This window comes from Aythya fuligula, chromosome 8 (assembly GCF_009819795.1).
Source record: "Aythya fuligula isolate bAytFul2 chromosome 8, bAytFul2.pri, whole genome shotgun sequence".
Taxonomy (NCBI): Eukaryota; Metazoa; Chordata; class Aves; order Anseriformes; family Anatidae; genus Aythya; species Aythya fuligula.
In genome coordinates this window covers 31794632-31820162 of record NC_045566.1, presented here as the reverse complement: position 1 = coordinate 31820162, position 25531 = coordinate 31794632, and the positions used below count along the sequence as shown (strand labels likewise).

The following is a 25531-nucleotide window of genomic DNA, read 5'->3' as shown; positions in this document are numbered from 1 at the left end:
AAACCACTTAAAATGCTCAATTTTTCTGGCACTCACATAGCAGACATATTACTTTCCTCATCATGTTTATCTGCATACAAAATAATAAATTACCAATTCAAGTTCCCTTGCATTTGTCTCTTCTATTTTTTTAAATGTTGTCAGCCCAGCATTTACCATAGCATTTGACAATGATACACCTGTGAAAAAAAATTAGTTTTATGCTGTTAAGTGGCAATTGTTAATCTCTAATTATTCTAAACTGCATTATAGGAAGTAAAAAAAAATGCTGAAATCATTTTAATGTATGCTTGCTCCTAGTTTTTTACCCAGGAAATCACAAAATTTCTTTTCAGTAGATTAAATATTTTAGTAAAAATTCCATGTATCCATTAGTAAAGAGAAGAAGAAAACATTTAACATTGTAATACTGACTTTTTAATAAACATTTTCTAGTATAAAACAGATTTTAGATCGCTTTCTACAGGAGTCAACAAACAAGTGCTCTATGTACATGTGATGAAGAAAGAGCATGTCACCCACATGGAGAATAAAATTTGAGACAAAGTATCCTATCCAAGGATTATATGTTAAAGTCATAGAATTTCAAAGTTTTTGAGCAAACTAATAATGAAATTCACTCAAGGAAAAAAAGATGTATTATAAACTTCTAGGAATGTTTGCATGTTTCACCAAATATTTTGCCATTTATCTGCCACATGACAAGCAGATTAGCAGAGAATTCTATATACAACCTTATTCCTCTTCATGATTCTCAGTTCTTTTACACTTATAGTGAGACTTAGAGTCAACACTCTACATGTGAAAAGCCATTTTGTTAGCTAGAACTACAGTCTACATGTACTACAATGACTGGAATAATTTTAGATAAAAGATACATAGAATGAGTAGGTCTACTCACCATGCATAATTCCATACGAACAGTAAAAGAAATCTGAAAATTAGGTTGGAAACCTCTTAGGAGACAACTCAAGATTGCCTTTTGGAGGACATGTTAAAGCACTCTTTCAAGAAAGGACGCATTTCAACTCAAGAATTTAACGATTCAGAAAAAAACATAAGGGACTTGTTTAGACCCTTCCTTCCTTTAAGTATATTTGAACACCTTTTGGGTCTGACTTGGGGAAAGCACCTTTTCTCAGCTCTCCTCTTATTTACAGAAGCTCTGCAAAAAGTTTGAAGACTAAAGACTATTACTTATTACTTCTGCAGCTACTTCACTTAGTGCTGGTGCCTTGCTCTTTAAATGAAGCTGAAGACTAGCTCTTTTGTTATAGCTCCTGAAATGGTAGAATAGTTTCCATTAATGAAGAAAACATAAGATACAAATGATACTTCTCCTCATCTTTATTTCTGATGAATTAAACTCAAACTGAAAATGTAGTAGATATGATAAAATCCTGGATGGCAACTGTTTGCTCTGTCTGTGAAAACAAGCAAACAGAATCCAGGTATCTGAGCCAGAGGTAGCATCATTACTGGACAAGAGTAACAAATAGATATTTGTAGAAATTCAGCAAGAATCACATACAAGCTCAGTTAAAAAGAACAGTCAGTGGTATAAAGGAAGTGCCAATTATTGAGCCTTTTTTAAGATTCAAAAAATAACATACTGTGAAAAGAGTTTAAAAATTAGAGATTTCTAAATATGTTATATGATATCAGTAAATTTCTGTGAGCTCAAATATTCCACGTAACTCACAAAGAAATAGAATGGACTGCCCTAGCATGACAGAGATCAAGAATGAAACATAATAATATCTGTATCAATTCAATAACTATTTGATGCAGGGAAAAATAGTTAACTGTAAGTAGACTGTTAAAGAAGCCTGTGAGTGGAATAAATGAAAATTTGAAAATTATAAATCCTTTATAACATATGGTGCAAGAGCAATGACAGCACAAGAAAAAATACAAAGAAAAAAAAGGTAATGGGGACAGAGATGTATAAATATATATAGTACTTCTATTATTAAAAAAATAGAGCTGAATTCATTCTATTGAATGTAATATACAGGAGAGGATTTGTCAACACTGCAAGTGCCATATTTATTCCATTCATTCCAATCACCTAGAAATGGTAAACATGAGGCAGACTCCTCAGATGATTCTATGCACAGATTCAGAAATATTGAAAATGGGTTTCCACCACGATGTGTTATGCTGTGCAGAAGCTAACAAGCCCTGTCTCCTAGTTTGAATCCACATGAAAGAAACAACACTGATCCTGCACCCAAGCTGGTAAATCTGTAATGTACTGTACCATATGGATTTCCTGGCTTAGGCGCTCACTAATTTGCAGACCTCTGTAGTATACTGTTTTATACACAGTAGATGTGTCTTTAAAGAACAAATGCAAAGAACTGCAGTGAATTCTGAAAGCATGAAAGTATAAGATCAGACATTACAGCAAAAAGACATATTCTACCTCAAACAAGAGTAACTACATTTTTGTTGTACAGATGGCTCCAAAATTCTGAATTCCTTTTCAAGTAATTATGACAGATCTGCACTTCCAGACAGAAGTTCATTTAGTAACGGGACACACTAATAGGAAGAACACTATTAGAAAGTTGTGATCTTCATGTATAAGAATCTCTCATGCACAGCAAAATTATTTCAATTTCAATTTCATGGTTACCATCCACTTCAATGCAAATTAAATGGCTTTCACGCATATGAGTAGCAAAACTTATTGGTAACAGCTGCTTGAAAAGGAAGGTAAATTGTAGTCAGAGGTATGCAATCACACAAATGTGGAGTATGTCCAAAATACTCAATGAAATGAGTATTATGAAAAAAAGAACAACTCCATATAAACCACTTTGAAACCCTGAAGGAAATTAACAAATGGATTACTTTTACCCAAGATCATGACAGACTTCTAACAACCGTGACACTCAACCGTGGCAAATGGGTAACTGGGAGAAACATTTAATTATGTAAACAGGCACTCCAGAGGCTGATAATGACTTTTGATTACATTTCTAATTATATCTTTATCATTTCTGAATGGTACCTACCAATTTTTTCCAATTGTTTAGACACATGAAGTGAATTTTCCCAAAGTTTGCACCTGAAACACTTAGCTAAAATCACGGAGTTTAATAATGCAGAAAAATTGGTTTTACTTGATGCCAGAAAGTCAGACAACCCTGTAAAAATATGATTGACTTGTATTAATAAGATCAAATATATTTTTTTACACTGTATATAGAAAAAAAGGATTAAATTTTACCATACATCTAGTAATTCTTATGCCATTTCTAAATATTTTGCCAGTATCTTGTGTCAAAGTAAAGTCTTGAATAGGAATGCATCCTAGCTGAGCCTGAATAAGACTGAAAGAGAAATAGTCACATCTTGTTATACTTCGCTTATAGTACAGCTTATATAACAAGTTTCTATTGGAAAACAAAAAAAATCTGAACAGAAACAATAAAATATATAAAGTGACACAGATTGTAGCAGAGATTTCAACAGCCACAAAATGACAGTTTTCAATAAAAATTAACAATACAGTGTAATACTTACCAGTTTATTTTCATTTCTCTTGTTTTAATCTTTCCCTCCAATGGAAACCTACACATGAAAATATATTTATTTTCTGCTATTCATTTTTATTTGTTACTAAAAATATACTTTTCTTTTTCAACATATTTAATTTTTCATACCTGACGGTTATTTTGTCCTTGTCTTTATTCAAAGTGTTCAGTATTTTCTTTCATTTATTCTTAACTTGACCATCCAGAAATTCTGCGCAGTTGGAGATCATTGTAACCTGTAACAATTTAACTTTTCTTAACATTTTTTTTTCGTTCTCTGCCATTTTTTTGTAGTACTTTTTCCTTTTTTTTTTTTTTTTTTTTTTTTTTTTTTTTTAAATAACATCATTTAAATTTGGTTGTTTCAACACTTGACCGTGCAAAGACTGTCAACTTATTCTTCATAATACTGACCAACTTTCCTTCCTGTACAGGTTATTATACAACAGAAGGGGATGGTTTTTTTTTTTCCAGCTTTTAGATGATTACTCCACTTGAACTTATCCAAAACCAATCACACTACTAACAATTTATGAAACGCAAGGCTAATATTAACAGTTTTTGCTATTTGCTATGTATTTCACATTACTTTTTTCATCCTTAAGTAAGAAAGATAGCTATAAGAGAACAGGCATTCCATTTTCTTCACAGGCAATCTGTTCTACCACAGTATCCCTTTGAAAACTAAATGTCTTTTGTGATATAATAGTTGCAATATAAACCGTCATCTGACAAAGGAAAATGACTTAAAATAAAGTCAATAACATTCCTTCAAAAATAAAATCTGTTTCTCAAGCAGCTTTTTTTTTTTTTTTTTGGAATAAAATATAACTAACATAATATGGTATTTTATACATAAGCAGAACAGCTTCAACAACTTTATGTATTCCCAAGAGAGAGAGGAGACAAAGAAGTGGAAATCAAAAGATCTCCCCAGCGAAAAGCCTCAAAAATACTCCATATGGAATTGATTAGGATGCATTCTTTAAAACTTTATACTTCATATAAACAAAGCCTGAACTCTTTAATAGAAATAAAGACTTCTGAATCTATTTTTGATTCTGTTTAAAATTAATCGAACATGTGTAAAGTTTCTTTGAAATGTTAAATTACCAATTCATTTAAAGTCTCTGTTCCCTTAATTGTGAAAAACTGTTTCACTGTTTCAAATGCAATATAATACCATGCCATTAATCTTCCGGTCTCTGTAAAACAAAAACATACCTTCAAAAATAAATATTCCAAGTATTTTAAGTGTACGTATTTAAGTCATAAAACTGAATTAATTTTCTTATTACAGGGCTCTATGAGATTTAACACCACTGACGGAATACACATAGCCCCAGCACCCTGATGGATATTATTGACCCCATCACAGAATGGCAGAAAAATATTCACCAGTTAGTTTTTTCCAATGAAGAATGAATTCACAAGAACATAACAGACTGTGAACTCACACTAACATATCAGACTGTGAACTGTGATTGCTGAGAAGCCAACCACATCTAGCACAACATTGTACAGAAGAGCTAGTATTGATAAAACCTGTCCTTCATTATCACAGGATAGCAGGATGTGATGCAGTGCAAAGTTCTATACTTTTCTTCTAATCTGCAACAAAATTTCCAGCAACATCAGAAGCGAAGGTATGTTCAAGAATTAAGAGAATCAACTTCTTTGCTAAAGAAACAAATCATATATCATGCAGTCTTTCAGAGTCTACTCTCTGTTACATTTCCATACTCATCAATAAGTAAGAATAGTTGTGACCCTTTGTAGTTCACTACTATCTCAAAATCACTTCTAAAAATTTATTTCTAGAGAAGTGTTACCTGTTGGTTTGAAACTATTTTCTTTATCCATCCTGACCAAATTGAAAGAAGACAAATCGTTCAAGTTCTTCAAACACAGTTCTGTACACAATTTGAAAATACATTTTAGTACCTGCAGAAAAAAAACTTACCTATTTACAAGCCAAGAACAATGACATTTAATTGCAATGAGTATATGCCAAAGAAATTCCACTGAGCTCAAGCAAAAGTCCTTCTTAACTTTGTGACAAATTTCCGCCTAGTGCAAGCTCACTCCAGATGTTTGATATAGGAATAACCCAACTCTTTTTCAGTAAAGCAAAAGTAGAAAATTAAGAGACTAGATGCATGTCTGGAGGCTGCCATTATTCTGAATGACAGGCCTTAGAGCTCATAGTATATTTACAAAAGATTTCCTCTAAAATTTTAATACTTAAATGGTTGAAATTTCAAATATCCAAAGGTATTTATGAATCCTTCATTAGAGTTTTTCATACTGTATCAGATAATGTTATATTTACTTCATTAAACCCGTTTAGTTGCTGGTGTTGGATATCTGCTTGAGATGATACAGTGTTTTATCTGCTCTTCGCTCTTCAAAAGCGAGGGAATTAGAAGGTGAAAAATAACATTAACACAGTATTCAGAATTTTAAAATAAGTTGGGAAAGCACTCAAAGTGATAGTTCCCAGAGCAACCAGAAATGTTTTCATATATTAAAAGTGCAAGGTGAAAGAATAACTAGCATATATCATTATAAAATATTTCATGGGTACAGGGAAAAGAAGCCACGGTTTCTGTAATAGGGAAAGAAAAAGGCTTTTTTGAAAGCATATAAACAGAATACAAACAAGCAAACAAAAAAGATAAATCAAGCAAAGAAAAATTAGGACAAAAGACAAAGTCAAAATTAGAGAGCTCTATGTGTAGTTTTATTTCTGAGTACGTATATGGGAAGATGAGGTAGGTAGAGGCATTTAATTTTTCTTCTCTATACAAGAAATATTTCTCTACTAGTCAAAATATGCTGATAGTGTTCCAAAAGCAAAAATAATTAAACAAAATCAATAGTACAACATAGTAAATTACATTTGTTTCTGGACTTAATCTACTGAAATTAATGGAGCTGTATAATACGCATAAACATGGATGAACCTGGCCTAAAATCTAAACATTTTACTAAGAAAGCTTAAAAGCCACATACCCTGTAATTTTGCTTCAATTCCAATTTTATCCAATCCAGATGAAAAACCTTCATGAAAAGACAATTTAAAAAAATCTAATATAATTATGTGCTTCCTTCTCAATATTGTAACCAATCAAAACCAATTTCCTAATATTTAGGAGCCAGATACCCAAAATGAAAAAATTCTGAATGTTGTTATACTGGGAACAAATCAAGAGCCTTACACAACATAATTATCTATGCACCAATAAGTGGTTGTTGGAACAGACTGGAAGAGTTAAAAGCTCCAGATGTTCCTACATAATACATCAGAGTCCTAAAAATTGCAGAAATATCTGTAAGGAACTTTGAAATAGTTCCTTAGCAGGGGACCAAATTCACATGTTGAATCTTTCTATCATAAAATACAGGAAGCTACCTAAACTGTAATACCCATTTAAGTACTAAATGTACTAGGGTCCATTCCCATCTATAAATCCTTAAAAAAAAAAATTGTCTCCAGCAAGTAACCAATGACTTCATAATCATTGTAGTGCAAGTGGCCAGGAACAAGGACAAAGCCAGGGCTGGCAACTGAGACGCTGTTCTGGAGAAAATGAATTGAAGACACCAGCATTAGAATTATTGAAATTTTGTTTTAGCAAAACTATGAAACACTAGACAAAGTTTTTTCTTAGCAGCATATTACCTATTCAGTGCTGAAATGCACATTGTGGCTAGACACTGTATTCATACACAGCTCACTGCATTGAGATGAAAAAAACAGATCATGTGAAGCTGTAAATGGCTTCTTCATAGTTTTTAACGTTATGCCACATTGAAATGTTACAGGCCACATAACACATCGTCTTCAACCCCATATAAAACAGTAGTCCATAAGAAAAGAAGAAAAAAAAAAAAAAAAGAAACAAACAATATTGATCTAACACTTGCGTGTGTCATAATTTAGATCAATTACAAACAAACCGTAATGAGTTGGATTTTTTAAAGCTCTAATGTACAAGAAGGTTGATCGTATCCATTCCAAAGCTACAGTGACATCTGTGACAGTATGCAGCACTATTTCTGCATTTACGTGCTCGACAAGATGCCTGTGCAGCTGTCAAAAAACAAATCAACCAAAAAAAAAACCTGTAAGTATATTCAGCAATTAGTAGTACAAAATATGCTATTTTGTTACTAACTATTTTGGATTTCTTTTTTCTGTCAACTGTTCACTTTAATCAGTGAAATCACTAGAAAACAGTAAAGAATATGTAAATAATCAAAAATGTAAGTTATGGCTTAACATCAGTTGAATAAAAATAAAAATTCTGTGACTTTTCATAATTATTAGAAAACAAAGTTTTCTAAAACATTTTTCTAAAACATTTTTCTAAAACATTTTTCTAAAACATTTTTCTAAAACATTTTTCTAAAACATTTTTCTAAAACATTTTTCTAAAACATTTTTCTAAAACATTTAAAAGTTATAGCACAGTGTTGATATTTTGAATATATTTTAAAAATGAAACTTTAAAATAATAACATGATCAAAAGTTTGTGTTTTATCCTTTAACATCTTAACTTTCCTGTATATTTGATTCTTGAAATGATGTTCACCTCAACTGAATTCTGTAGTTTAGTACTTTCTAGACTCTGTTGTCGAAAGATTCAGAGACATGATCTGGGTTCTACTCTTGCTGTTTGTCTTTGCAATACGTATTATTTCAGTTCGTTAAATTTTCCAGCAGGAATCTACATCTAACTTCTCTTCTGTTAAGTTTAAGATGACCTAAAGTTGTTTTTATCTTTTAAAACAAAAGCTGTTTATTTCTGAGTAGCTTGGCTTGATTTGCTTTTTTTGGATTCTGAAATTTCTTCTAAACAGACACAAAAATCCTGAAAAAACACCTTCTGTAGAAATAATGAAACATTACTACCATTTATATAGTCTTATGAAAAATCAGTTACCTGCTCTCTATTATATCTGCACCATTTAACATCTGTATATACTTCTCCCTTGTACTCCAACGAGTCATAATGACTGCTGTTGCTGTAGTGTCAAACTGAAAAAAAAAAAAAGTAAAAAATTAAAACAAAATTAAAAAAACAACCCTCTCTTTTTGTGAAAGCAAAAGGAATTAGAACTTTATGAAGACAGTGCTTCCAGTCCCCCCGTTCCTATTTTAACTTAATTAGATGCTTTCTTGCTCTGATGTTATGAGAACAAAAGTACATTGTGCTCTATGCTATTAAATACTCTAGATTTTTTATCATGCAATTTCTAAATTTTGTGTCAACTTCCTATTTTTTCCTCTAATCCATATTCCTTACACAAACCAAATGCAATCTTCAGATCTTTTTCTAGAGCAAGGTAAAGCAATGCTTTTTAATGGACAGTACAAAAGCAAACATATTTTTCTCTAATAGATATTACCCAGATATAATTTAACTGTTAATAAAAAATAACTAAAAAAACAAATGCTGCAATATTTTTTTTGGTATTGTTGTTTCTTCATACAGCATTAACTTACTTGAGGTCTTCCTGCTCTCCCAATCATTTGCAGAATATCAGTTTCACTGTACTCTTCAAACATCCCTCCGACATAGTGCATTGTGGATTTTATAACCACCAGGTGTGCAGGTAGATTGACTCCCATAGCCAAGGTGCTAGTAGTAACTAGATCAGATCAAAGTATATTGACTTCAAGGTGAACACCACTGACACGTCTCACAGATAATAAATAAGCAGCAAATAAGGGCCTAATTTTTCATTGCTAAGAGCTCTTGCTTCCCCGTAAACTCAGTGGAAGGCAAGGACATTTTGCACCAGAAATAATTAGACCTAGAACAGACATGTATTTGCATTAAAATAAAAAGTATGTATCTGATCATCTGCATTCAGTTATCAAGTATTCTTTACCAGAATACATCTGTTCAAAAGTGAATATTTAAATATTAAATAAATGTTTAATTATTAAATACCTGTTTAATTATTTTTATTTAAACATTCCTTAACAGATCATCCAGAATGCAATCCATCTTCAATAAAGCACATACACACTGAAGAAACAAAATCCATAATTCTTCATGGATAGAAATTTGAATACAGAAACATATCTATCTTCCTTCATAGTGACTAGTATCTTTAAGAACTTTTTTCAAGTCATCAGTCATTAGCATTATTTATATTCATGGCACCAAACCACAATCATCACCAATACTATCATAATACTTTACCAATACATACTCTCACATGGAAAAACACCAGCCCGTGTTTGTTTATGTGCAAATTATCTCCCTCTACTACTTTTAAATTTACTTTCTTTAAACAGAAATTCAGCATGGAAAGTCAACTATACAGCCAATGGATACAACTATTCCACTAGAAAAACAAAATATTGTTTAAACACACACCATTGTTTCAGAAATTAAAGGAGAGCTATAATTAATGAGTCACAGGTACATCAGGAAAGAAGGATCCAATGTAAACTAATGCCACAGCCATTTCCCTTCTCAAGAATAATAGTGGTTTTCATACTGTCTAGATAGGCAAGCTGGAAGTCTGTTGGAGCAAAATGAACCACATAAAAAGTTGCAAAGAAAGTTTCTTACCAGTGCAATTCAAACTACAGTCCACATATATATACCCACTGTGAGTATACCTACACTCAAGACCTAAAATTTCTTCCCTTTGCAATACTTGTAGAAGTGTGTTAAAAACCATTCCCCTTCACGTTCAGAGACATGAGGCAGAAAATGCCCACTTTCAGTTGTATGAATGTGTATAGTTATAGTATCTCAGATTATTCTGAAATGTTCATACAAAACACACATTTCAAAGAACTCAAGTATCAGTAAGCACCTTTGCATTCTTTTAGTGGTAGTCAATATGTACATACACTGCGTTGAGCAGTGGCACAGGGTCTCCTGTTCATTTTGCTAAGAGCAATTGTACAACCACTATCTCCTGAGACTTCAGAAATGGCACAGCAGTTGGCAAAGCCATATGCACAACTCCAGTACAGCAGATCACAAGAATACAGAGAGACTTTTTAATAGGATGGGTACTACAACGGGGAATTTTGCCAGATCATAGTAAAGGGATCTACCTTAAAATTTCAGTGAGTCAGGACTGTTGTACAGAAATGAAAAATCCATGAATCTTTCATTGTTGTATGTGAACCACACAAGCAGTTTATAGAGTCTGAATTTCTGGATGTGAAAAGTGAAGGCCTGGACAAGATGAGACTATCAAGTCTCAAACAGATACCTTCTCATTCTATGTAACAGCAGGTGCAATCTTTCTTAGCAACCACACTATCAAAACACCTTGCATGGGGGGCTCGAAAATGGAATCTTGCCTGTCTAAGGAGAAAAAAAGTACAAGTTTATCTTCAGGGAACCAGTGTTGCAAAAGACAAACCAAGAAAACATAATGTGAAAGCTGAAAAAGGACATAGTAGCAGAGGACTGCTCAGCACTACTAGAATGAAATGGATCTAGGCCAGCCCTATAGAAACGTAAGAGCAAGGATGACCTTTGTGTATGTTGAAAAGAAGGAAAGTTCTCTGGTTTTCAGTAATAATGTGTCTGTACACTCACAGAGTAGAAGTGCATGTGAAACATAATAACAACTTTTGGATTTCACAAAGTAACAATGGAAACAGTAGAATCCCCAATTCCAAACTACAGTCTTCTCAGAATACATTAACATTTTGACTTTCAAAGTTAAATTGACTTACAAAGTACTGGTAAATCTCCAACAGTAAAAGCTCCTTCAATTATTTTTCTGTCACACACCTCCATACCCGCATGATGATAAGCCACACCATACATTAAAAGATCTGATAATGAAATAATTATGTCCATTGTTTGACTAAGTTTACTCAGGCAAATTTTCATTCACAAGGCAGAGAAGTGGTAGGTTATATTTACCTCTGAGCTTAGAATCTTTCAATGAATTTGCAGACCTTTGTAATCTACACAACAAAGAAAAAAAAGTGCTTCAGAATCGCAAAGCAGATTCACTAACGTTGGCAGAATATGCAAAGAGTACATTTAAAACGCTAAGATATAAGGTTCACATGAAACAATACACAACTATGCCTTTTAAGGTTTTAAGATGTATTCCTTGACATGTACATTTATTTTACATACGTTCTCATATTCCTAGTGCCTTTGTGCTTTTTTAAAGATGTTCTTAGTTTATAAATACATGTTAGCCTATCAGAAGGATATCATCTTAAAATAACTTTTTACCTACACATTCTTTGGAATAACCACCACCTTTCCCAAAGCAAACAAACTGACTCTCTAGAGGAGCCAATGCACCCTTTCCAGTCCAGTCATCTTTCCAAGTTATAACATACAATCTAGCTCTGAACTGGATGCAGAAGGTGAAATCAGATATAAATACTGCTGGCAGAAATGCAAGTGAGAAAGAGGGAAAGCAACAGAGACATATAGAAACATTCCTCTGCTGGAAACTGTATTAGGTCAACAGCTTCACAGATTTCACAAGTTTACTAGAATACATAAACACTTAATAAAAATTTCAATATAAAAATACCTTTGTTTCTGTTCTATACTTAATAGAAATTTGGCATCTTTTGAAAGAACAGAAGCGGCCTGCTGTACTCCTTTTCTTGTGGCACAAAACTGTAAGTAAGAAAATAGTTTTTTCTGAATCAACACTTTTTGGTAAGAAAATTATAAATGTGATTAAAAAAAGATGTTGTACCACAAGTGCTGGTTTTTGTTCAGAGTATGTTTGTATAACACTCGCTATCTTGTAGTTAAGAGTTAAGTCAAATTTGAATTCTGTTTGATTATCACTGCAAGGAAAACCAAGAACAATTTTGCGTAGCTTCACTGGTCGCTGATCCTCATCTATTTTCAGACATACAGCAGGCATCTTACTATCTGAAAGCCATTCTGCAATCTTTAAAAAAGAAGAAACAGAATTTAAATTTAAATAATAATTTTCTGCCTTTAATCATGCTCTGCTCAACGGCATTATACAGTAATTAACTTACCTTTTGTCACCTATAAACTATTAACACATTTCACATACTTTTAGCATGAAAACCAGTGGAAGTTCTACTTTCTACTGAACCATTTTACTTTGGATTGAAATCTCAAGTCCATTTAGATTTATATTAAAGACAAAAATCATAGAAATCTGAAACAGACGCATAGCCATACTTAGCTGATAGTTTCCTATGGTTGAAGGTCATTTATTAAGTTAACATCAACCACAAAGCTGCAATTATCTGACAGCTTCAAAATGACAACTTTGGTATCTATTGATATTTATTTAGAACTCTACTTTTTTTTTTTTTTTTTTTTTAATAAAATGCAACTATATTAATTAAAATACTATTAAAATATAAATCTTACATCTTCAGCATTTGGGATTGTTGCGGAAACAGCTACAAATCTCAAGGGAGGAACAACGTCATGATTCTCTGAAAGACGCCAAAGAGAAGACTGAATAGTCCTCATCCGACTGACTACAACTTCTAATGTTGCACCACGGCTTTCATCCTTTATAACATGCACCTATTAGGAATTTTAAAACATTTGCAAAATATTTCTTGAGTAATACTCTATACATGTGTTAAATAAATGTTTTATTTTCTAACACATCTTCAGGAACAAAAATAGCATATAAAAATCATTATTTTTCTTGCCTCATCAATGAGAAACAGTCGTACAAGCTGAACTATAGAGTTGTCTCTCCACCTTCTAGTCATGCTATCCCATTTTTCCTACAAGATAAAAAAAGACAGGAGGAGAAAAATCTTTGAAAGGCCAGCGTATGTCAGAGCTATCTCTGACATAGCATATCAGAGCATATCTCTGCATGACAGGACATGCAGGCATAACTAAACTTTAATAAATCTTTAAATTAAATCAGTTAAATCAAGCAAATGTATGTTTCATCTGACACATTATTACATGCTGTTTACGTGAACCAGAAGCATGCACAACAATTTGTAGGCAAGTACAAAGATCATAAAGTTGTTCTGCAACTCACTACTCATTAGTTCTCATTAGTACTCATAAATTCTGCAAATCAGTACTCACTACAAAAAAATAAATATCAGATGTGACAACATACAATCAGACCAGTAATGTCCGCTTTTTCTAGTGGTTTTGTTTTGTTTTGTTTTTAAGAATTTGGACTGAAACCTACAGGTGTAGTGATAATAATGTGAGCACGATGTATTTCAAATAAGTCATCCATCACTGTATCTCCCGTCAGTTCCTTACAGTTGAGTCCTATAGGTCCAAATTTTTCTTTCCAGTCATGATAACGCTGACTGCATAGAGCTTTTACTGGAGCCACTAAAAACAACACAAAATGATCAGTTACGTCACAAACACCAAATCTTCAACTGTATTGCTAAAAATGCTAAATGCAGATGTCTTCTTGCATTTAATTCTTCAATTTTCAGCTTTGCTCCCCAAACCATAACATTCATAATTGGATGATTATCCTGTCCCTTATGTATAGATCAACTTTGAGCTTTGGGCCACGGTTCTTCCCTATCAGCAATTGGAAACAGAACCCTTTAATTAAGGTTATTTATGCCCTCTCTTAATCCTGACTTTTTCTTCAGTTCCATATGGAAACAATAAGCACTCAGTTATCAAAAGGTTTTCTCACAGACATACGAAACCACAGGAAATAGATCTTTTTAATGAAAGATCATACAAATACCAACCGTTTTCCTATTTAGAATGATATGAGCGCTCTGTATTCAAAGACAATGAGGGGTTATAAATGAGAAACCATTCACAAGCAGGCAACAGAATAGTAGAAGAAACAAAAACCTATCTAAACCATGTGTACAGTTAAGTGTAGTAAGTGTCATACCAGCTAACATGGGAGGTAGGAGCAATGCTGGTCCTGATGAATGGACTCCTAAAACAATCTACTTTTTTTTCCCCCCTCCCCCCCCCCGGCCTGTAGATACATACTATACTTGTGCAGATGGAGGTTAATTTCTAGAAGACAGAAGTTATTCTCTACAAGGACTGATACTAGCAACACATGAAAGTCTATACTGGATAGGTAATCTATTGGAAAATGCAGCAATTTATGTTAAAAAAAAAAAAAAAAGTGATCTACCAGTGATCTGAAAACAGCAGTAATAAAATAGATCTTGTAGTTATGGCTACTTAAAGCCACTGGAATATGATCCATTTCTGTTGTCAGCTGACAACTGATCCACAAGATGAAGCGATTTGAAGAACCAGTTTCTGCTACAGAAAAAAAGGTGTAAAACCTCATACGATTACCAGTGGCCTATACAGAAGCAGAAATCACTAGCTTCAGAAAACTGATAAAAATAGCAGCAAGTTCATAAAATTGCAAGAGTAATTTTCTATTAGCAATGAGGCAGAATGCAAGAAAGTAGTAATTGCCCCCTAAAATTCAGCCACCAATCCTTAGCATGTTAAAGCTATTGGTTATCAGCCCTAATTTACAGAACTACCACACCCTAATTCACATACATTGGGCCACAGACAAACTGGCTACTGGATAATCCTCCAGCAGTACATACTCTGATTAACGCCTCCGTTCCAATATTCACAAAAACAGGCATATCTTGTTCTTCATCGTTGTTGTACTAGGAAAGGTCAGCAGATCTAATTCCACCAGCACATAAATACTCCCTTACTGAAAATTCTAACCAGCTGATTAGCATCACTTCTACCAATACAATTAAAAGTCTTAGAGCACACTGAAGTGCTTAGAGAAACTACAGTATGTGTCTGTTTATAAAAAAATCTCTTTACAATACACAGTAAACTCTGTGTCAACACTAGCATTATTGTAAGGATTTTAACTCACTGAAATTAAAAAAAGACTACAAACAAAGCTGAAACATTTGTAAAATAAAGATGAAACATTAATAGCAAGACTAACAAATATATCACTGTATGAATTAACTAACATTGAGACAAAACCACCCATCTCATCTGCTTTACATGATACGAATGTAGCTCTCCAGGAAGAAAAAGAGTAATGGTCTACAGATGTGACTATCTTTAAGTATTTTCGTTAGTTTATATACAGATCAATTAAAACTCATGAAGACCATGGCTCTGTTGCCTTTGAACTAGTAGACAGAAAGCAACAGCATGAAACCTTGCCAGATAAACAAATGTTGAAAAAAGTGATTCTTTTATCAGAGAAAATGACACGTACACAAAAGATATTGCTTCAGCTCAGGCTCTGACGAGAATTTGTTTTAGTTTCCTTTGTTTCTCTTTTTTTCAGGTATATCTTGCTTTCTCAGAGGATACTCTTTACAATATTTTTATTTGTCTAGGCAGTGATGGCCACTACAATTATACAGTGCTGTTACTTAAGTAGTTTCAGTATTATTTAAACAATCGATCCAGATCTCCGTGCTTACAGAATGACATCTTCTACTGTTGTCATCAAAATGATTAAAGCTGCATAATACTTACTGTAAACAATTTTAATATTTAACCAAGGCATTGGGGCTTCCATAAGTAATCTGGTAATAGCTAGTTCAAACATCACAGTTTTTCCAGAGCCAGTTGGAGCACAAATCACAAAATTTCTATCTGTGTAAAGAAGCTAGGAAGGAATGGCATAGAAGTAAATGCAACGCAGCTATTCATTGTACCTATCCATACATTGTAAAAACATTTTCTAGGTAAAAAAGACACAAAATACACTGATAGCTGGTAGTTCTTTAATTAATTTTGTATTAGATGTGGACTTTAAATTACAACAAGAGAAAGAATGTCTTTTGCTATGCAACTGTCATGGAAACGTAAATGAGTGACACTAACAATACTGCTAAACAATTGTTTGCAGGAATTACCACTGTTCTTTCTCTATAGTTCCATTTCTTCAATGCTCACACATACACACAAAAATCGATGATATATGCATATGAAATCTTTGCTGATTTTTGTTAAATAATCATTTGTAACATTCACAAACAGAGAAATTTTAAAAAGCTGAATCTTTCCAGCTCAACAATAAAAAAGGCATGACCATTATCTTTTTAATATGATGACTTTTCTTTCCAACTTCATCTCTTATATGTAAGTGATAGGCAAACCTTGTCCTTCCTTGTACTTTGCAAACAAGTTTATATTTAGAAGTACTAAAACATGTCACTCAATTTTTTCCCCAAAATGATTGCCCTGACAACTCTGTTCATAGAATAACAGAAAACCACTGCTATAAGCAAAATTTACTGTTGTTATAGTTACTAAAAAAACAAAAAAAAGTAATGCAAGATTATTTTACATATGATGTATATATATGATGTATATATATGATGTATATGTATATATATATTTTATATATGATGTATAATCCTCACTGATGAGACTCTGATTTCCCCTCTCTCTGCAAAACCCGTAACACAATCTTCCTCAAATTGGTTAATTTCGAAATCAGTTTGGGGTTTTAAAGAAAAAGTATAGTTGATAAAAAGAAAGGATGGACAAATACCACTTTTCTAAAAGAACACCCTTCTCTAAAGATCTGCTTAATTTTCCTTTGAAAATAATTTAGGATACTGGCAATCTGTATGTGTAAGTATACTTGTCATTCACAACTTCACACAAATGCATTTGAGAAACACATTTTAAGACGTTCTTCTCATCTCTCTGCTATGCTCAATTCTGCTTATCTATTCCAGGAAGAGACTTGAAATATATTGTACATTTCTAACCCCTTTTAAGTTCTAAAGTTTCATTTACATTTGCACAATGTATTTATCTACACAGTACTACTTGCAGCTGCAGCAAACATTTCATACTTACGTCATCCAAAGCTTTAGACTGTGCATAGTTAAAATATGGAAACTCCTTAAAAATACTTCTAAATTGGGTCGCTTCAGAGCATTAAGGAAGTGAAAACAGAATCACAGAGTCACATAATTGTAAAGGTTGGAAGAGACCTCAAGATCACGGAGTCCAACCTCTGACCTAACACTAACAAGTTCTCCACTAAACCCTATCACTAAGCTCTACATCTAAACGTCTTTTAAAGACCTCCAGGGATGGTGACTCCACCACTTCCCTGGGCAGCCCATTCCAATGCCTCACAACCCTCTCAGTAAAGAAGTTCTTCCTAATATTCAACCTAAAACACCCCTGGCGCAACTTTAGCCCGTTCCCCCTCGTCCTGTCACCAGGCACGTGGCAGAATAGACCAACCCCACCTCACTACAGCCTCCTTTAAGGTACCTATAGAGAGCGAAAAGGTCACCCCTGAGCTTCCTCTTCTCCAGGCTGAACAACCCCAGCTCCCTCAGCCGCTCATCGTATGACTTGTCCTCCAGACCCCTCACCAGCTTCGTTGCCCTTCTCTGGACAATCTCTAGCACCTCGATGTCCTTCTTGTAGTGAGGGGCCCAAAACTGAACACAGTACTCGAGGTGCGGCCTCACCAGAGCTGAGTACAGGGGGACAATCACTTCCCTAGACCTGCTCGCCACACTGCTTCTTATACAAGCCAGGATGCTGTTGGCCTTCTTGGCCACCTGAGCACACTGCTGGCTCATATTCAGCCGACTATCCACCAATACTCCCAGGTCCTTCTCCGCCAGGCAGCTTTCCAACCACTCATCTCCCAGCCTGTAGCCCTGCTTGGGGTTCTAGCACCCCTGGTACAGGACCCAGCACTTGGCCTTGTTAAACTTCATACAGTTGGCCTCAGCCCATCGGTCCAGCCTATCCAGATCCTCCTGCAGAGCCTTCCTGCCCTCGAGCAGATCGACACACGTACCTAACTTGGTGTCATCTGCGAACTTACTGAGGGTGCACTCGATCCCCTCATGCAGATCATTGATAAAGATATTAAAGAGGACTGGCCCCAGTACTGAGCCCTGGGGGACGCCACTAGTGACCGGCCTCCAGCTGAATTTGACTCCATTCACCATGACTCTTTGGACCTGGCTATCCAGACAGTTTTTAACCAACGAAGTGTACACTAGTCCAAGCCATGAGCAGACAGTTTCTTGAGGAGAATGCTGTGGGAAACAGTGTCAAAAGCCTTGCTGAAGTCAAGGTAGACCACATCCACAGCCTTTCCCTCATCCACCAAGCGCGTCACTTTGTCATAGAAGGAGATCAGTTTCATCAAGCAGGACCTGCCTTTCATAAACCCATGCTGACTGGGCCTGATCACCTGCTTGCCCTGGAAGTGCCGCATGATGACAGTCAAGATAATCTGCTCCATGAGCATTATAAAATTTCTTTTAGAACTGTGAAATACATCTCTACCTTGCAATTTAAATGCCAATTTAAAAAACATGCTACAAACTTTAATTGAGAAAAGCTTGTCAAAAAAATACCAGAAAGTAATTTATTAAATGATTTAATATCTTCATTTGATTCTTGGTGTGCCAAATATTGCACTTCATTGAAAAAACAAAACAAACCACTCCCTATTTGAGAGGTCTCAGGACTATACCATGAATTGAGAACCTTCTCCCTGGAATAAGTTGCATGGAACAGCATACAATTATGACATGTGAAAGCATTTGAAGGAGCAAGCAGAGCACTGCTGTTAACATATCTGAAGTGCCAATTGCCACATTATATTTGTAATATAACACATTCAACAGCGTAATATTGTTTACCCAGTTGTAACAGTAGTAAAGAAATTCACCTACAATCTCTTAATGCTGATAGTGCTATTAAAGGTATTTTCAACTGCAAATATTATGTATTTTCCATATTTTCCAGACAAAAGCATTTTTATCTAAAATACAAGTAAGAGTAAAGAGAGCATTGTTTCCTTACGATCCAAACAAATGAGATTATCCTTGTCTGGACTTGCACTGAAGCCACACAAGCAGACTAATTGCAACCATCCAATCAGGCTATGGATGCAAACACAGTCGAATGTAACACCAACAGTCACAAAACCAATGAACAGCTGAGGCCTTAAAAAGTTGTTGTATTCATTTTAAAAGACTCAAAAAAAAAAAAAAAAAAGAGTAATACAAGAAAATAATGAAATAAAACCAGAAAAAAAAAAAAGTAAAGGTGAGCAAGGATTTTTTAAAAAGGCTTCTCTAAAATTATCCCTCTAAATAAATGACCCACTTTCAAAAAGAGGAACTTTATCTGCAATTGGCAACATCAGAACAACTGAGTTCTTACTTGTTTTGGAAATTATGTCAATTCTTACCAAACTAAAAATTTTACATTTTACATTTTAAAAATAAGTAATTTTGAGGATAAAATATACATGTTTGAAATAAGAATAAGTTTGCTTGGTGATGAATGATCTATTTATAAGTTATTCTATTTTCATTCTAGCTTTGGAGGTCCCAGGCATAAATTCCCATTCAACTCCCAGCATTACGTTACAATTCAAAACTATTACAGTATAATGCATGAGTTCCTATGGCTACAAACTAGCCACTATAATTTTGTAAATGTAAGAGTCATGGTAATAAATTCAATAAATCAGATACAGCAAATAAAAGGATACGTATTTCTGTAACAGCCCTCAACATTTCCAAATTTCTTCCTGTTGTTCCTAAAAGAAATTAAAGTTTATAAAAATAGTTTTAATTGTTCTCAACCAATATCCATGAAAAATATCTTCCTAACTCTAAGCTGTGCATTCTGTGAGGAGCTACAAGGCTGCAGCAAAGCAGAGTTGATAAAGGAGCTGACAGGACAGGAAGGACATAGGTTTGTTATTTGAAAGAACCATGTTGGTGGCCCTTTGTTGAACTCACTCCAGTTTCAGAATGTCTTGCTTGTACCAGAGGCCCAAAATGCCTCTTAATACAGTACCTAGACATCTGAGAAGTGTAGTAAAAGTTATGCAAACTGAACACAGCTCTTGAGGTGCAGCTTTATCAGAGCTGAATAGACCAGGACACTCTCGGCCTTCATTACTGCTGGGGCAGCTGCTGGCTCACATTTGTTTTGTTTGCCAGGCCCCAGATACTTTTCCACCTGAATTTCTAAAAAAAGTATTCAATCACTTAATCAAAATTCTCACCACTTTCCTCCATTTTTCCTATTTAATCTAGAAAAATACAAGTGTGAGCAACATGACTAATAAACAATCAATTTTTAATGTAGATGAGACTATCCACTGTATCGAAGGACCAGGCTGCTCCTTTTCAAATTGTTTAGGAACAGACTTGGAGTGACACTTTTAAAAAAGGTCCAAGACTTAGTGCTTTGGAAAATGTAACTCTTCTTCATAAATTGTTTACACAGCACATATTAAGCAACAACACATTTAAGTTCCTTAGAACTGTAATATCATTTATCTATATTTAATCAATTATCTTAATTTGAGCTGGCAGAAAAAGGTTCTTCACTCTTTACCTTGATCAGTGGAGTGTTTTTTTTTGTTGTTTGTTTGTTTTTGTTTTGTTTTTTGAACAGAGCAATAATAATTACCTGTCTTATCCAGAATCCTTGAAGCACTAGGAAGCGATTTTATTTGAAATCCTACTTTAGATGCAATGTTCCCATCATTTACCCCATGTAGGGTAAAATCTGAGTCTGTAGTTATTGGAGTATGATGCTTTATTCTCCACACATCTTTTCTCGCTTCTGTCATGTTTTCACTTGTATTAAGGTAAGTATCAACTTGTTTCATATCCACTGAACTATCTTTAAATTTTGTATTTTTATACATACAATCAGACAGTTTAAATAAGCTGCAAAAGATGCAGGATCTTTATTACTTTGTTGTATGCTACATAGTTTCTCTAATATTTGAAAAATATACATATTTATATAAGAAACACAACCAGTAAGATACAATCATAAGAAAAGTTTGGAAATAATTTTAGTTGATCTGTCTGACACTCTTCTACCCAAAGAAGACTCCTTTCAATACACATTTTAACTTTACTTAAAAAGGGGAAGAGGGGGGAAGAGGGGGGAAGAGGGGGGAAGAGGGGGGAAGAGGGGGGAAGAGGGGGGAAGAGGGGGGAAGAGGGGGGAAGAGGGGGGAAGAGGGGGGAAGAGGGGGGAAGAGGGGGAAGAGGGGGGAAGAGGGGGGAAGAGGGGGGAAGAGGGGGGAAGAGGGGGGAAGAGGGGGGAAGAGGGGAAGAGGGGGGAAGAGGGGGGAAGAGGGGGGAAGAGGGGGGAAGAGGGGGGAAGAGGGGGGAAGAGGGGGGAAGAGGGGGGAAGAGAAACAACTCCCTGTCCAGATGGGCTCTGAATCCCAATAGAAGATTAACTGTCAATCACTGCATAATTAAAAACAATAGAGACGTACAAGTTCTGAAGACCGAGAAGAGCTGTGCATAGAAGAGAAGTTAATCTGTAAAACCTCATCTTTCAGGCAGCACTGAAATTACATTGAGAACTGCCCAAGGTATTCCCGGTTGGCTGACCTCTGCTCTGAAAAGCACGTGATCTCAGTCTTCTCGCTTTTTACCAAGTACATAAAGAACTCCAAATGGTATTTTGAAGAACCTGTATTATTTATTGATTTATTAAAAATTTATATATATAAAAAAATCTCATCCTTACCTTTCTCGTAAAAGAGGTTGAACTCAGGAGACATTTATTACACTACTACAATATTGTCAAAAGCAAACATCTTATTTCTTTACGGTGAAAAGACTTAGTGTCTGGAGCCCTGTTAAAGTACTGAAGGATCAAAACCTCTGCATTTGACAAATACACCTAAAACAATAATACAATTCCGACAGTTGATGATTTATCAGAATTGACTAGATGCATACCTTTTTCTTAATGTGGAATGGGCACTCTCATCATCACCATTTTCTGGAATATTAATTAAGATTTTACTCTGTGAAAAATTTGCATCAGGTTGCTGACAAATCCCCGTTCCTCTTTTATACTTATCTTGGTCAGGAGAGAGAAACAATGAAACCATTTTTAGATTTTCATGCTGAAAATTTATTTTCTCTCTTTCTCCTACACTTAGTTGGAGCATTTCTTTTTCAGAGACTATGCCAAAATGAACAGATGCTGGAGATTTATCATTTACATCCTCAGTGTTACTCTTGCATTGTTGTATAAACTTCTGGTGCTTTATCCCTCCTATGATAGACAATAAATTATTATTTCTATTAATATTCACTCACATTCATATACATACTCATTTCATTAAACATCTTCCACATAGATTTGTTGTAGCCAAATTCACATATATTACCCGAACTTATTCTCCTATCTTATTGCAAGAACTTTATATTTTATGACCAGTGGACCAGTGCTGACAAGTGCAATACATATCTTGTCAATTAGAAAGTTATAAAAATAGGACTGCTTTCTCTGTTAATTATACAAAGTAATGGAGCAAAGCTATTCCTCAGAACTACACAGTAGATTAAAATTACTTCTAGACAACAGTCACAATTCCTAATGAAGTCAGTGACAGTCAGTTTCATAGTCATCTTAGCTACTGATTGTGATTTGTAGGGTTAGTTCTGACTAGGATCAGTATCCTGATCTGACTAGCCATACAAGCAAGAGGCAACAGCAGAAATGAGCAATTGGAAGCAGCTGTATTAAACAGCCTTCACTTAAATTTGGTAATCTTTTAACCATATTCTTACGGTTCAGAGTACGTATAAAATTCATTAAGAAAAATACAGTTCATCACCATCCTCTGTTAATTTCAGTGTTATATGTCTAGAAACTTAAAATTACAGTGGCCTGTTTGGTGCTTTCCACAAACATCAAAAAGTTTACTTGAATAAGTAGTTCTTGATGGGATTTGCTCTTGCATATAGTAAGAAAAAAAAACACAACTCTATTTTAATACTATAATACCTAAAGAGAGAATATTGTAAATCAGCACAGCAGCTAAGAAATGCAGAAATCTAGTTGACAGTGATAAAGCAATGACATGCTTTTAAAAAAAATCCTTAAGGTTATTATGAATATTTAGATGGATGGCATACTGCACTTAGCAGCAATGAATGACAACCTCCAAATTTTGCCTCCTGAACAGCAATTTAGAGGGGAGGAGAAGGAAGTTAGGTCCATATAGACTCTCTATGTCTTGATGGGAAACAGGTCATCAGGAGCACATGCTGCACTATGTTCTTGCAGTCGCTTCTCATCTTTCCATCAATCATCATAGCACACATTGGAGTAGCCAAAATTTTGTCCATACTGCATATGCTGCCCACTTCTGCACGGTGACCTTGTAGTCTTAAAATGCCCAAAGAGGACAGCTAATATTCCAAACCTTTTCTATGAACAAAACCATCACTCTGAACTAAAATATATTATTTGTCTATATTCATATATATACTTCATATTTCACAGCACTAAAATAAAGAGGAGGAATTATCTATCAAGCTAATTATTTGTCAAGTCATGCAGAAAGAACGTCATATATTTTACCCATATGATTGCTGGCTGTGTTTTTTTCCAGCTTCCTCTGCAACTCATTTTTTTTCAGTTCCCTCTGTAACTCCTCTGCTGCTGGAATTTCACCAATAACCGGAGCAGGTGCAATATACCACATGTTTGACTCTTCTTTTTCTAGATCTCTCTCTCTAATATAAAAATGCAAGGTACGATCATTCTTTAAGGCTCTCCACATCTAGCTTAAAATTACTAGTCATAAACAACCTACTGTTTCTCCTGCTTAAATAATAAAAAAATAATAATAATTAAAAATAATAATAATAAAAAAGAACAACAAAAAAAGCTGGTTAATTAGTGTGATTTTTAATCTTTTAATCACAGTAAATTTAAGATGCAAAACTTCTGCTAATCCATATTTCTTATAGCCAGAAGATACACCTGCATTATTCAAACCTCAATATACTTAAAAATGTATATTTCAAAATATGCGTTGGGAACTAGGAAACTTCTAGCCCCAAATGTCTATTAAGAGATAGAAAAGGGAAAAGGAAACAACAACAAAAAAGTTGTAAAATGATTCACAGTCTGAAAGTACTTGGGAAACAATTATATATATTTAACAGTAAAGATTTACCTTTTTTTTGCATCTGGTCTTTCATAAAATAAATTATCCAATGAAAAGACCGTGTCAGAAGAGTTAAACATTTTTAAATCAAATATCAAGTCTTTTAGTCTGTAAAAGACAGCACAAAAACTGTGAAAATGAAATGCCTAGAATTGGACCTGTATAACGAACATAAAGCTCATCAGCGATACAAGTGCCAGTATTTCTTTTCCAGACTTATTCTTGCTTTTAGGGCTCTTGACTGTACCCTTAATGATGCTTCATAAAGCAAATCTCTCTCATGATAAAATACGGATCCTATTAACTATGACAAAAAAATCCTTCAGGACAGCATTGTAAAAAACCTATATATTACCATGATATGTCAGGAGGGAAAAAAATGTGTAATACTGAAGATTCAGATAGAGATGGTGTTAAATTACTTCATTTCTAAGAATAATGTTGAAATTTGTTTAAACATCTTCAGACTATATTTTCTTTTCTCAAATCGTTTCCATTTTGATGGAAAATATACCATTTGTATATCTGAATCTAATATTTGTATATCTTGGATCTAATTTGGATTAGATGCTGTCATTTTTACAAAATAAATAAATGGTTCTATTATCTAAAAAAAAAATAATAATAATTTGAATTTACAAGCAGATCAGACTGTTTTTTAATCATTTATGCAGATTGCTTACCTGGACAATTGGACTATGGGCCCAACTCCCTAATGTTAATGGAGGATTCTGAAACATCAGGACCAGAGATTACTGGTTTTAAACATACACATTAATAAAAGTATTATTAATTTAGCACCAACTCTAGGCATTAGGTGTGTTTGCTTTATGTGGTTGCATTGAGGAGTTCCATAGCTCTTAATTTTGCTTAAGGATGGATTCAAAAATCAAAATTCTTACTAAAAGAATGCCACAGAAAGGATCTTAGAGTCAAAATCTTAGGTTCAATGAAATAAATAGTAAAATACTAAATCAAGTTCAACATTTCAAAAATCCCAATAAATGAAAAATCCAGTGATAGATAAACCTACAGC

The 25531-nt window shown here is 34.2% G+C and overlaps 1 protein-coding gene across 1 annotated transcript in view; it reads right to left on the bottom strand.

Annotated features, from left to right (window-relative positions):
* HFM1 (helicase for meiosis 1) overlaps nt 1-24575 on the bottom strand; it is a 37235-nt gene extending 12660 nt beyond the window's left edge. Inside the window, 25 exon segments of the mRNA XM_032192319.1 lie at nt 94-179; nt 3024-3155; nt 3244-3341; nt 3535-3582; nt 3675-3781; nt 4659-4750; nt 5378-5458; nt 6561-6608; nt 7509-7641; nt 8291-8297; nt 8496-8590; nt 9059-9204; nt 11270-11371; nt 11463-11506; nt 12097-12185; nt 12268-12468; nt 12927-13088; nt 13220-13297; nt 13726-13877; nt 16014-16146; nt 17352-17422; nt 20035-20082; nt 20967-21229; nt 23948-24105; nt 24522-24575. Coding sequence (XP_032048210.1) covers nt 94-179; nt 3024-3155; nt 3244-3341; nt 3535-3582; nt 3675-3781; nt 4659-4750; nt 5378-5458; nt 6561-6608; nt 7509-7641; nt 8291-8297; nt 8496-8590; nt 9059-9204; nt 11270-11371; nt 11463-11506; nt 12097-12185; nt 12268-12468; nt 12927-13088; nt 13220-13297; nt 13726-13877; nt 16014-16146; nt 17352-17422; nt 20035-20082; nt 20967-21229; nt 23948-24105; nt 24522-24575 — 2628 coding nt within the window.
* Nucleotides 24576-25531: the final 956 nt, after the last annotated feature.